Source organism: Leguminivora glycinivorella, chromosome 16 (genome assembly GCF_023078275.1).
Source record: "Leguminivora glycinivorella isolate SPB_JAAS2020 chromosome 16, LegGlyc_1.1, whole genome shotgun sequence".
In the NCBI taxonomy this organism is placed as follows: domain Eukaryota; kingdom Metazoa; phylum Arthropoda; class Insecta; order Lepidoptera; family Tortricidae; genus Leguminivora; species Leguminivora glycinivorella.
In genome coordinates this window covers 7,574,224-7,587,887 of record NC_062986.1, presented here as the reverse complement: position 1 = coordinate 7,587,887, position 13,664 = coordinate 7,574,224, and the positions used below count along the sequence as shown (strand labels likewise).

General features: G+C 38.0%; 2 protein-coding genes across 2 annotated transcripts; both read right to left on the bottom strand.

The window, feature by feature from the left end:
- Positions 1-4,101: 4,101 nt before the first annotated feature.
- Positions 4,102-10,732, bottom strand: LOC125234652 (vesicle transport protein USE1). Its single transcript, XM_048140987.1, has 6 exons — positions 10,393-10,732; positions 10,118-10,214; positions 9,379-9,505; positions 8,482-8,687; positions 6,117-6,258; positions 4,102-4,826 (listed from the first exon to the last, which is right to left on the bottom strand). The coding sequence occupies exons 1-6, from the start codon at positions 10,584-10,586 to the stop codon at positions 4,777-4,779; spliced, it is 816 nt and encodes a 271-aa protein (XP_047996944.1). The 5' UTR covers positions 10,587-10,732; the 3' UTR covers positions 4,102-4,776.
- A 707-nt stretch (positions 10,733-11,439) lies between these two features.
- Positions 11,440-13,664, bottom strand: LOC125234664 (proteasome subunit alpha type-4). The gene is made up of 6 exons (XM_048141003.1): positions 13,514-13,664; positions 13,371-13,413; positions 12,963-13,292; positions 12,509-12,639; positions 12,012-12,135; positions 11,440-11,638 (listed from the first exon to the last, which is right to left on the bottom strand). The coding sequence occupies exons 1-6, from the start codon at positions 13,514-13,516 to the stop codon at positions 11,496-11,498; spliced, it is 774 nt and encodes a 257-aa protein (XP_047996960.1). The 5' UTR covers positions 13,517-13,664; the 3' UTR covers positions 11,440-11,495.

Sequence of the window (13,664 nt, the reverse complement as noted above, 5' to 3'; positions counted from 1 at the left end):
ATACATAATAAATGAATTTATTAGTGTGAGAGACCCTTAAGAATAACATTCAAGTTAGTGATTGACGGCACATGTCAAAACAAATAACATTAGGAATTGGTAAAGGCTGTTACACACGTGTTCAGTAATTATCTTTATTTTTTTAATAACTCGATAACCGTAAGAGTTAAGACGCTAGTTTCTTAGAAAAATTAATTGTATTTGATCTAAAGAACCTTCCATTAAAGTTAACGGAATTCAATAAAAACACGGTGTATAGGTTGGTATATTAAACAGTCCATTCAAGGTTAATATCGTTTCCCCTATCGGAGTATTTGCGAGTGCGTAGTAAGCGTGCGAACTAGAGATCCAAAATGACCAAAGTCCATTTTTATTCACAGGAGAATGTAATAACTGGTAGAACCTTAAGAGCGCTATGACAAAAAAAGGCGATATATTGTAAAATGCACAATATTTATCGACAAAATTGTACACTTTACTCATACTAAAAGACAGTGAAAGTACTTGTTTCAGTTAGAACATCTTATTAACTGTCGGTTAAATAAAAAACATATGAAAAAAAAAAAGCTTTTTCAATTAGTAATGATTGTTTTTCTGATGCTCGTTTAGGAAAAACCGCGTGAAGCACAGAATTCGGAGCTCTTATTATGTACAATTTGATAAGATCACTCTCATAAATGAGGTAAATTTAAGTTCCAAATATCTTGTACTTAAGGCCCATTAAACAATATTTATCATTTAATCCTTTGAAATTGAGAAATTGAAAGTAAAACGAACTCAATTTTGTCTTGAAAATACATCGAAACAAGTGATCATTTCTCCGAAAATCTACATGTTATCGAAGTTATTTTAGTATATAAATAATCTGCACAATGTGCTTAAACTGTTGTTATCTATTTGTCGTTATAATATTTTATCATGATTTTTTGCCAATTTTTTGAAAACTAGCCTTCCTGTCGCTATTTTACCGGCGACGGACGCCTGCGATTTCAGTGCCGCGCCGGAGCTCGAGGAGGTAAGACGTATGTCGCTTTGGTCTCCGAGTTTTCATCGCAAACGTCGAGAATATTTATTGTTGTGTGGGTCGGACGCCTTGTTTCTACACGGGCTATCCTCGCATTGTGTGTGTGTAAACAGCGACCAACGAATTTGATCCTAGATCCGTAAATATTTGCTTTTGTAATACTTTGTTATGTTTAAATGTTAAAGTATTACAACGTTGTGATGATAAAAATGTGAAAATTACAATACGGTCAAGATGATAAGACACATCAAGATGGTACTCGGGATCTGATGATGGAGCCAGAAGGTGGTCACCAGTACCAGTGAACCATGTAAGTAAACGACTTCGTGTTTAGGCTCGTTGGGTTCGTCTCAACAAGACCTTTGACAAGAGGTGGTACTCAGGGTCTGATGATGGAGCCAGATGGTGGTCACCAGTACCAATGAACCATATAACTAAACCCAGAGATGGGGAAATCGTAATCGATTCCGGATTACACGATTACTTGATTTTACTTTGTAATCTGACACTACTGGGTGTCAGATTACTTGTAATGTAATCAAGTGAAACGGTAAATTACCATTACATGTAAAGGAATCACTAATCATCTATACAATCATTACTATTACCAATAATTCGGAATCATAGTCGATTCAAAATAACTGAAATTATTGACTTGATTACTTTCAGATTACGAATATGTAGTACTTCAGATTGCTGACTGTCACTTTGACACAAAAGTCGTCATGGGTGTCGTAAAATAGGTTTTAGGAGGTGCTGATTCCAAAATTAATGACTAATGTTCAATCTGCCATTGCTGACTGTCACTCTGACACAAAAGTCGTCATGGGTGTCGTAAAATAGGTTTTAGGGGGTGCTGATTCCAAAATGAATGACCAATTTGGAATCTGACATTGCTGACTGTCACTTTGACACAAAAGTCGTCATGGGTGTCGTAAAATAGGTTTTAGGAGGTGCTGATTCCAAAATTAATGACTAATGTTCAATCTGACATTGCTGACTGTCACTCTGATACAAAAGTCGTCATGGGTGTCGTAAAATAGGTTTTAGGGGTGCTGATTCCAAAATTAATGACCAATTTGGAATCTGACATTGCTGACTGTCACTTTGACACAAAAGTCGTCATGGGTGTCGTAAAATAGGTTTTAGGGGGTGCTGATTCCAAAATTAATGACCAATGTGGAATCTGACATTGCTGACTGTCACTTTGACACAAAAGTCGTCATGGGTGTCGTAAAATAGGTTTTAGGGAGTGCTGATTCCAAAATTAATGACCAATGTTCAATCTGACATTGCTGACTGTCACTCTGACACAAAAGTCGTCATGGGTGTCGTAAAATAGGTTTTAGGGGGTGCTGATTCCAAAATTAATGATCAATGTTCAATCTGACATTGCTGACTGTCACTCTGACACAAAAGTCGTCATGGGTGTCGTAAAATAGGTTTTAGGGGGTGCTGATTCCAAAATTAATGACCAATGTTCAATCTGACATTGCTGACTGTCACTTTGACACAAAAGTCGTCATGGGTGTCGTAAAATAGGTTTTAGGGGGTGCTGATTCCAAAATTAGTGACCAATTTGGAATCTGACATTGCTGACTGTCACTTTGACACAAAAGTCGTCATGGGTGTCGTCAAATAGGTATCCGGAGATGTTTGAAAACTAATGACCAATTTGGAATCTGACACTGTTGACTGTCACTTTGACACAAAAGTGATCATGGGTGTCTTCAAATAGGTTTTCATGGGTACTGATCTCAATATTAATGATCAATTTGGAATCTGACATTGCTGACTGTCACTTTGACATAAAAGTCGTTATGGGTGTCGTCAAATAGGTTTCCTTTCCAGGGGTACTGTGCAATGTCAGGTTCCAAATCGGTCATTACTTTTTAAATCATTTCATTAATTTTGGAATCAGTGCCCCCTAAAAACTATTTGACTACACCCATGATTCCTTTTGTGTCAAAATTACAATTAGCACTGTGAGATTCCAAAATAGTCGTTAATTTTGGAATCAGCACCCCCGGAAACCTTTTTGAAGACACCCATGACGACTTTTGTGTCAAAGTGACAGTCAGCAATGTCAAGATTCCAAATCGGTCATTAATTTTCAAATCAGCACCTCCGGAAACCTATTTGACGACACCCATGACGACTTTTGTGTCAAAGTGACAGTCAGCAATGTTAGATTCCACATTAGTCATTATTTTTGGAATCAGCACCCCCTAAAACCTATTTTACGACACCCATGATGACTTTTGTGTCAAAGTGGCAGTCAGCAATGTTAGATTCCACATTGGTCATTAATTTTGGAATCAGCACCCCCTAAAACCAATTTTACGACACCCATGACGACTTTTGTGTCAAAGTGACAGTCAGCAATGTCAGATTCCACATTGTTCATTAATTTTGGAATCAGCACCCCCGCAAACCTATTTGACGACACCCATGACGACTTTTGTGTCAAAGTGACAGTCAGCAATGTCAGATTCCACATTGGTCATTAATTTTGGAATCAGCACCCCCTAAAACCTATACTCGTGGTATATGCACTTGAAATGTGAAAGTGAAAATGCTAGAATGACATGTAAACCACGAAGTTGTATAGTCATATTGTTCATTGGTATTGGTGACCACCATCTGGCTCCATCATCAGACCCTGAGCACCACCTTGAAGTAATTAGAATTGTATTTGTCTTATTTTATCATCATATTAATATAATTATACTTTACTCTAATACTTATCATATAACAAAAGCAAATATTTGGGATGGGATCTACTTTTATAATTATTACTTTAATTTTTTAAATAAATTTTAACATAATTGATATTATTTCGCGCTATATTCTCGTATTTTCGTACAAAATAATGTTTATTAGAAACCAAAAGTTTATATCGAGATAGTAGATTGTGGTTGTTATCAAAATTCCATAGAAAGGATCAAGATTGTTTTGTCCATTATTGTAGTGCGAGCGAGTGATAAGACGTGCTAGAAAGGGTCGGCATATTGGGCTCGCGCGGCGGGTAAAATACCTAATTTCGCCCGACGCCGAAATGTTATAACGCTCTTAAGACCTAAAATGGCGTATATCGATTTAAACTAACACGATTTTCACTCATATTATTAAATTAAAACGGGACTTAGTCGAGTAAGACTTACGTTTATATTTGGCCTGACGTTTCAGACGTGACTACGTCCGTGGTCACAGGCAACCTGCCGTAAGTCCTATGAGATTAAGTCCCGTTTTAATTTAATAATATGGCGTATATACTAACAAAGCCATAGCGATTAAGTAACTAAACGGTTGATGTATCGATAATATGAAGAGAATATAAATATTGTAAGCTACAAGACCTAGGTAATATTCTTGACTAAATGAAAGGCTTTTATTTAGAACAGAATGAATTTAATCTTTTTCCTTCATATTCTTCAGTTAAATGTAAAGAACAATGGACCAAATCTGGATTTGGTATTGTATTGGTGTAACCAGATTTTCGATATATACTTATAAATTATAAAAAGTATCAAAGTTCCGTAGGTTTTGAAACAATGTAATAAATTGGGAAAATTATACCGTTTTTTTATTTTTTACTTCAAATCCCGTGAAAATGTCAAATAAAATTATTTATTTTCAATATATTTACAAGTCATGTCTTAATTTATAATAAATAGTCAAATATAATTTTAACGATTTGATAATATAAGATACACATATAAAGTTGAATTGATTTACTTACATCCACTTATTTACAGTTCTATTTTTCGTTTCTTCATGACTTTCATGAATAACACCATATCTGCAAAAAAAAAACAATGTAAACTATATAATTTAACTATTCAGTCAATGATTATTTAAGTTACTCGTAATAATGTTTATATTTAAGTTTAACTATAAATGTATATATGCCTGAAAAGGTAAAGTCTCAGTGTAACTGAATGTGTAATTGTATATTTCGACCTGCAATGTAACCTGATTCTTATATACAATAAAAACTTTGAAACTTATAACCTGTAGGTATTTTAGTAGCTTGTCTATTTAAAAACAACAACAAACAGTACAGACAGACGGACAGAGTTACACCATAAAGGTTCGTTCTGTACCTTTTTGGTATGGAGTCCTGAAACAAGTTCTTGCGTTTCAAACGCACAAAGAGCCACAACAGATGTTCTTATTGCTAGAACGAGGAGACAATATTCTACTCACTTGCAAATATGCAGGCAGGTATGGCGCAACTTTAAGGGCCGGTTGCATCAAACCGTCTGTCACTGTTAAAGCGTTCGTTAAATTTTATTGTATGGGAATTTCCATAGACGTCTGCTGCTTGACGATGTGTCTGTCAAATGTGGTTGATGCAACTGGCCCTAAGATACACACTGATAAATAATACGCAGATAGAGATCCAACCTTCCCTGCCTTGCTCTCGCAGCCTTTCTGACTCCACTCTCAACACTAAAAGCGTTCAGGGGCCCATTTCTCAAAGCTGAAAGTTACAAGTTACAAGCACCCACCACTTGTAAATTGTAACTTGTAACATCGAGAAATGGGCCACAGGACTTACTTTCTAAAACTCCAGGGAAACACTGACATAAGAATGTGACTCATCATAATTGCGAGCCTGGGATCCGATGTAGACACTGGTTTTTTTGACAGCTACTGCCTCACTACCCAACCCAGACATTAAAATATACCTAGATTAGTCCAGTTTCATGATGATTTTCTTCGTCAAATCAATGTGGTTGTATAATGTCAACAATGTGTTTTTGTCCTAAGAAAATTTATTTTTATTTTTTATATAGTACCTAATTCCACACACCTTGCATTTGTTCAGTTTTTGCTATCCTGTCCGAAATGGAGTTAATGTTTTTACTGTTAGTTAGCCAGCTATAAATCTGGTGGTGGCAGAATAACAGCGTCCGTTGCTGGCAGTCCTTGTGGCCGCTGTGCTTCGAGGCCCTCTGGCACAAACATTAGCTGAGCCACTTACCTTTTCAATTAGTTTGTAAGAATTGTAAGCATGCGTGTGTACTTTTATAATGTACCTGTGTTCAAACTTTTGAATTAACGTCTTTATTATTATAATACTCACTAATGAATATGCAGGTGACGATAGCGAGCATGATCCAGAGCCAACACTTCCAGGCGTTCCTGCTGTGTTCCTGAAGTCTTTCTGACTCCACCTTCAGAGAGTCCACGTTGCGGTCCGTCATTTCTGATGATTTCTTCAATGCCTGAAATCAAATTTAAAAAAGTTAATTTAGTGGGCTATGGAAAATTGTCGACTAACGCAGTGACCGTGGCAACATCGCTATCTATAAAAGATTTGTATGAAATCATCGTTTGAATTACAGTAGACTACAATTTCAGGTCAACCCATTGACAATTACTCTAAGGTTGACAACTTGATAATAGAGTTTTACCCTATCTACTTCAGCTTTGAATTTTTTACACCCCATTTTAGTGATATCCATACTAATCTATAGGTACTAATATCATAAAAGGGAAAGTGTGTGTGTCTGTTTGTTTGTCCGTCTTTCACGGCAAAACGGAGCGACGAATTGACGTGATTTTTTAGGTGGAGATAGCTGAAGGGATGGAGAGTGACATAGGCTATTTTTTGTCTCTTTCTAACGCGAGCGAAGCCGCGGGCAAAAGCTAGTCTAATATAAAGAGGAAGAGCATTAATGGATATTAGAATTTTAAACGAGCTTCTCGTCTGCGATGGCTCGGCCATGTGGAGAGGATGGGAGAGGATCGTGCGGCCAAAAGAGCTCACTTGTGGCGATCTACTAAAAAAGGGCCGGTCGGAAGGCCTAGGTACCGATGGATCGATGAGGTCCAGAAAGACCTGTGTGACCTTCAAGTGACTGAGTGGCATCAGATCGCACAGGATAGGAGCGAATGGCGGAATCTAGTGTCAAAGGCCAAGATCCACTTCGGGTCGCTGAGCCATCGCAGTATGTAAGTAAGTAAGAATTTTAAACACCTTTTTGGTACGGAACCCTAAAAGACATCAAAACTAAACTGTAATAACAAGTGACGATTTCAACTAAAAGGTGCCGCATTGTTGGTAAGGTAAATTCAAATTGAAGCTTTATGGAAATAGTGCCTTATTGACAACCAAAAATAAGTACTCTTTTAATTGAAAACAGTATGGGAAGATGTTACAATTTCTAAAACACTTCCTTTTGATTAGGCACGTCTACAGTAAATATTTGCCGCGCGAGCACATTGCCTCACGGGGTGTCTCGCTCTGTTGCTGTTGTTGTTATAGGTGCATAGGGCCTCCACAAGATCCTTCCACGCCTTTCTATCTTGAGCCACCAAGCCAGCTGGAAAGTGGAAATTAGACACCCAACAACGGTCTGTTTCACGGACGGCTCGAGGAGAAGCTCGACAAAACTAGCAGGAGCGGGGATAGTCGTACCCAAAACAGGAGATAAGGTTTCGATACCGCTGGGAAGATATGCAAGTGTGTTCCAAGCAGAGGTATATGCAATAACACACTGTGCGAGGCTAATCAAAGAAAAACGACAAGAAGGTGATGTAGTGATATACACAGACAGCCAGGCCGCACTTAAAGCTTTAAACAGAACATCGGTTACGTCCTCGCTTGTAAAAGAATGCAGGGAGGAGCTAAATGCGGTAGGGGAACAGAGAGTTGCATGGGTGCCGGGACATCAGGGAGTTGTGGGCAACGAGAAGGCTGATGAACTGGCAAGGGCGGGGGTGGGAATGGAATTCGTAGGGCCTGAACCGGCACTGCCCATGTCAGCGGAAGTCACGAAAGGAGTAATAGACAAGGTCAACGAAGCAAAGGCACAAAGGGAATGGGAGAACGAGACTGGATGTAGACAGTCGAAGATGATGATCAAAGGCATGGACCAAAGAAGAACCAGGTATCTGCTGAATCTAGGTAAGAGCAGTCTGAGAATGTTGACAGGTATAATTACTGGGCACAACACTCTCAATAGACACCTCAAGGTAATAGGAATAAGAGATGACGAATCCTGTCCACACTATGGTATGGAGGAAACTAGCCTACATTTGTTAGCGGAATGTATTATGTATGCGGCACCGCGATACAACACATTCGGTAGAGATAGACTAGAAGCAGAAGAACTCAAGGATGTCGAACTAAAAGATGTCCTTTTGTTCTGCAGGAAAACAAGAAGATTTGAAGAAGGAAGTGTGGGAATGCTGCCGGAACAGTAACCTGCGGCTCCAACTCCAGGGAATTGGGCTGAATGAACACAACAAGTGATCGACAGTCCGCCTGCCTCCGGCCGGGCGTCCCTACGCTACATCTACATCTACATCTTGAGCCACCGCCTTGGCCTCGTTCCAACTCAGTCCGAACTCCCGCAGCTCGTTCTCTATGCTCCGCCTCCAGGTGTGTCTATTAATCTACGAAAATCAAGAACCATATGGATCTACAAGACAAAGATGTTTACCTCAGTATCATTCTTAATAATAGTGCTAGCAATCTGCGACTGCTCCTTCAGACTCTTGGTCAGCAGCACCATGTTCTCCGCAACCTTCTCCTGCATGTTCTGGTGGTATTTGAGCAGAGAGTCCATATCCTCTTGGCTGCTGCTCGTGCTTGTGAAGTTGGGTGCTTTGATGATGTTGCGTTTGCGGAGGGTGTCGTCAGTGTCTTCTGGAAATGGTATGGAAATTCAAGTAAGGATAAATTAAAATTATTTCATGAAAATTTTCATTTTTATTTTAAGTAGTTGCAATAGCACTACTATAAACCGTTTTCATACAGTAAACAAAGAGTGACAACTACTAGACTGGCATAAGTTGAGTGGCCAGGTAGTTTAAGAGATAGGAATGTTAGCCAATGTAAGCTAGAGACCTGGGTTTAATTCCCAGCTTGACTGCTAATGGATTTGGATCATAAATCTTGAATATTTGGCTTGAAGTGAGTATCAATTTATTAAAGTTAATATAATAAATAATAAAAATAAATAAAATAGCCTTTATTTCAGATGTTTTGTTACATTTCATTTTGTTGTTGACATACATGTATATATTTTCTAATTTTGGTCTGTATGCCTTTTGCAGGCAAAGGCCTCCCCTAACTCTTTCCATTTGTCCCTGTCCTTTGTTAGTGTAGTCCAGGAACTGCCTGCTGCACTCTTTATCTCATCTTCCCATCTTCTTCTTGGCCCGCCGCGTTTCCTCTTTTTGTATCTAGTGAACCAGTACATTATCGCTTTAGACCACTTTTCTTTCCCTCTTATTGTGTGACCTGCCCATTGCCATTTTAACTTTTTAATTGTTGTAGTAATATCTTTTGTTTTAGTACATTAAAGTTACTAAGTAAAATTCATAACTGTACTAACCTAGTCCAAAAAGTTCAGACCTCAACTCATTGCCATATTTAGCGACTGTCTTCTGGTGTATTTCCTGCGCCGACTCATCAGTGCATAGTGTGGCAGCCCCATGAGATAGCAATTGAACTGCTTCCAACTAAAATGAGAAGGTGATATAATTATTCATTAAAAAAATGTTGGACAAAAAAGGAGTATTGTTATTATTTGTACATATATTATATAGTTTAAAAAGCGCTGGTGGCCTAGTGGTAAGAGCGTGCGACTTTCAATCCGGAGGTCATAGGTTCGAACCCTGGCTCATACCAATAACTTTTTCGGAACTTATGTGCGAAATGTCAATATTTGCCAGTCGCTTTTCGGTGAAGGAAAACATTGTGAGGAAACCGGGCTAATCCCAATAAGGCCTAGTTACCCTTTGGGTTGGAATGTCAGATGGCAGTCACTTTCGTAAAACTAGTGCCTTCGCCGAATCTTCGGGTTAGTTGTCAAAGCGGACCCCAGGCTCCCATGAGCCGTGGCAAATGCCGGATAACGCAAGGAGGATGATGATAATATTGTTCTACAGAGTAAGTCTATAGAATAAGGACTAATCTTTTTTTGAGTTGTGGACTGAATTTAGTAAACCACATTTAAAACTATGAGATTTTAACATGTTTGCTGTAGAAATTAGTTATAACTTGTATTTAACCATACTTCATAACATTTCTGACTGGTACCACAGTAAATGAGTTAAATGAGACCCTCTTACCTTTTCAGTTGGACTATTCAATGTAGCTGTTTGGATTAAACCTTTCAAGAAACCAGCTCTTTTGGTGTACTCTATGAGAACATCTTTTGAAGGCTTGCTAAAAAGGAAAAACAATATCACTTGCAAAAAACACTTGAAGTAATATGTGGCCAACCACTGCTGCATTTTGCCATTGCTCGAAGTTTTTGCCATGGGTCGAATGTCTTTAATATAGCCTAGGAACAGTTTAATATATGTAAAATGTACTTGAACGCATGATTGATTTTGGTACTTACTCTGGCCCAGTTCTAAGTTCTGTCAACATCTCATCCAATGAGTCAACGTATTTCTTAAGCCTCCAGTTGCCTTCGACAGCCTCCTGCTTTGCGATCAGCTCACATCTGTTTAGAAGTAGCCGCACATTCATTTCTAATCTCGACTTTTTTGGAGCAGTTGGTTGTGAAACAATTCTTAGTTTTTCGACTGCCATTATTAGCTGTAGCTTCAACGTCAATAGGTGTTTGAAATGTTAGCTATAATGCTGAGATAGCACTAGTAATACATGGAAAATACACGACTCAATTAAAAGTAATTGATTTCGAATTCGAAAATTTCGAAATCTAAAGTTGAGCTGAAGACACAACAACAAAACGTCAGTTACACGTCAAATAAAACTGTCAATGTCATCTAAATACTCCGTTTTACGCAAAGTTTTTCAGTCCAGTTATTTAATAATGTATTAAGTTACGGACTTTACTTATAACGAAACGTTATAATCTATTTAAGACATATATTAAAACGCTACAAACTGTTTCTAAATTATACTCTGACACAGTGATGTTGTCAGTACATATTTAGAAAATAGCGGATAAAAAACGGAGAAAAGGTTCATTATACAATTTTATTTCTTGTCTTTTTCTTCCTTAACAGTCCTAGCCTTATCCCGTTGTGTGGGGTCGGTAGACTTTGTCTTTCGTCATCTCGGCACTCTTTATTGTCTTTCTCATATTATCCTCTTTCACACAATCCATGCATAGAGTTGTTTGTCTCCGTCTTCATCCATCAACATTCATCTGCCTATAAGATTCTGTCTTTTTGAGTTTATGAGATTTATTCATCGAAATTCGTCCTCTTGTGTACTTTAACGAACGTCCATGCGGCCCATGTTGTATATTCATTTGAAATATCTTCGTGAGTGATAAAGTAAATTCACAGTGTAACTGAGTACTATCGTAAAATAAAAGTCTAAAAAAAAAAAAAGCAAAATTTTATGTAATCAGTAAAGCCAGTGCTACTGAAGGATAGTACTGACTCCGTGTGTAACAAATAAACAAACACACAAAGTTACCACAAATCATTTAATGGACCAGTAAAAGAGCTCTTATAACAAAATATATAATTAAGATTTAGCAGGCTGCTTCTTGGCAGCCTCGGCCTCAGCCTCACTCTTCTCAAAGGCAGCAATCAGCGCCTCCACTTCAGTGTTTGTAAGCACTCGGATCACCGTCTTGTTGTCTTGGCGGGTTAGGGTTGCCATCTCAACTGAAATAATATTAACAAAATTGAATTATTTCATCACATTCTTTTTGACAAATTGACAGCCGGAAACTGTCTTGGCAGGTTTTCTTTTCATAGTCAATTAGTCAGTTTCTTTTACAATTTGTAGCCAATCATTAATATCATACATATGTAAAATTTACAAGTGAAAGGAACCAGTGGTGATGCTTTAGAACTAGGATGAAGCAGTTACATATTTGATGATGTAATACATGTTTACATGTATCAATCGCTTCCCATTTCAAAAATTAATTACATAAAACATCCTTCAATTTAGAAAACAATTGAGAATACATAAAGGCCAAGAAATTGGGTTTATTTTGAATTGAAAATTGGTTTAGTATAGTAAATTGTTTACCTTTCTCTGGAGTCAGCTTGGTCATGTCAAGGGTTTTGCTGAGGACTTTAATTGCGAGGGCTTGCGCCTCAGCCACGGTCGTCTCATTCTCCTTGTACTCCTGCTTTAAGCTGGATACTGCAGCCTGAATTAGAGAAGATTGGGTTGAACAACTTTAGTACCAATATTATAACTTAGAACCACTTTCTGGTAGCCTCTAGGCATAAGACTCCTTTAAATTAAGTGTGCACATGCGGCAAACATCAGTCAAAACATGCTTTGTAGAGTCAAATTGCTCGGCTGAGTAAAACGCGCACACTGCTTCGACCAAGGCAGGTCTACATGGCCTGTTTGTCTGGTGGGCAATGTGCATTGCTCTGTGTGGACCTGGCTAATCACTTTTTCTTCTATTGCTTATGTTACATTAACAATACTTTCATATTGTGTGACAGAGATTCAGATAAGCTAATTTCTATTTTACAATTTTCATACAGTAAATCTATGGAAAATAAACTCACAGCACTGTTGCTACCAATGCAGGTAGCTTTCCAACCTCCGTAGTTGCCGCTGGGGTCTGACTGGTAAAGCTGGTAGCCGTAGTGCTTGTCCCAACCCATATACAGGATGGAAACACCAAAAGGCCTTTTACCTGGTAATAAAATCAAACTTGACATATAATAACTATTCAGGGACGCTGGCAATAACAAAATCAATACTAAGATAGCATAGACATTGTCATGATCATGACAATATAGAAAAAATAAAATAATAGCTTATAATCTTACAATCGCTAGTTTATAAAAGTAACTTCACCAAAAAGCTACTATATTTTCAAAACACAAACAAATAAAGGGCAAGCAGTGTTTTGCCAGTTTCAATGTATTTTTTATATCAAATCAACATTGCAAGTTTTGATTTGTGGGTGGCTAGGATAAATAATAACGTTCCGACACACTTAAGAGTCAATCTTACCTCCATATTGAGTGTAAGCTTGCTTAACATCACACAACCAGGACACCAGCTGTTCACAAGGGATAGATTCACCATACTGCAGTAGGTACCTCTGGGCAATCAATCTCAGCTCATTCGTAAGCACATTGGCGTCAGAAGTAATCCCCGCGACTGAACAAACCATATCATCATTCAGCTTATAGATTTTCTCAGAGAAAAACACTTCATCAAGAAGTTTGTTCGTGTTTCTACGCTCCGCGGCCAGAAGAATGCCGTCTGTGGCTAAAATGCCTAATGATGTGCCAGCATGACTGATGGCTTCCATAGCATACTCGACCTGGTACAGCCGACCTGTGGAAATAAAGCAGTGTTCAAAAGTTCTGGATTTATGGTTGCCGAGATAAAACACTATTGATTAGTGATACTTACCCTCCGGCGAGAATATTGTGGTACGTGTATCATAACGGCGAGCCTGTAAATAAAGCAGAAATAAGTGTTTATAACAGGAATGACCAAGCAAGTTGTTTGTGGTAACCTAACACAAATCGTGAAAGACGGGTTTTGAAGCTTACCATGTTTACGAATTAGACTTAATTATCACTGAATTTGATTTAGTTAACTACTGCAAGTATAATAAACTAATATATAGTAAAATCTTCCTTTTCAACAAACACTATTCTTTTACCGGACGATGACAGCTAACATTTCATGTTTTTTTTTAAA

What these genes read in the sequence shown, in the direction of transcription:
- LOC125234652 (XM_048140987.1), bottom strand. Translation starts at nt 10,586, where the DNA reads ATGGCAGTCGAAAAACTAAGAATTGTTTCACAACCAACTGCTCCAAAA. An exon ending in GAACTTAGAACTGGGCCAGA is followed by an intron (nt 10,215 to 10,392) that starts GTAAGTACCAAA and finishes TTTCCTTTTTAG; the next exon opens with CAAGCCTTCAAAAGATGTTC. An exon ending in CGTCACCTGCATATTCATTA is followed by an intron (nt 4,827 to 6,116) that starts GTGAGTATTATA and finishes TTTTTTTTGCAG; the next exon opens with ATATGGTGTTATTCATGAAA.
- LOC125234664 (XM_048141003.1), bottom strand. An exon ending in CACAATATTCTCGCCGGAGG is followed by an intron (nt 13,293 to 13,370) that starts GTAAGTATCACT and finishes TTATTTCCACAG; the next exon opens with GTCGGCTGTACCAGGTCGAG. An exon ending in CAAGCTGACTCCAGAGAAAG is followed by an intron (nt 11,639 to 12,011) that starts GTAAACAATTTA and finishes ATATTATTTCAG; the next exon opens with TTGAGATGGCAACCCTAACC.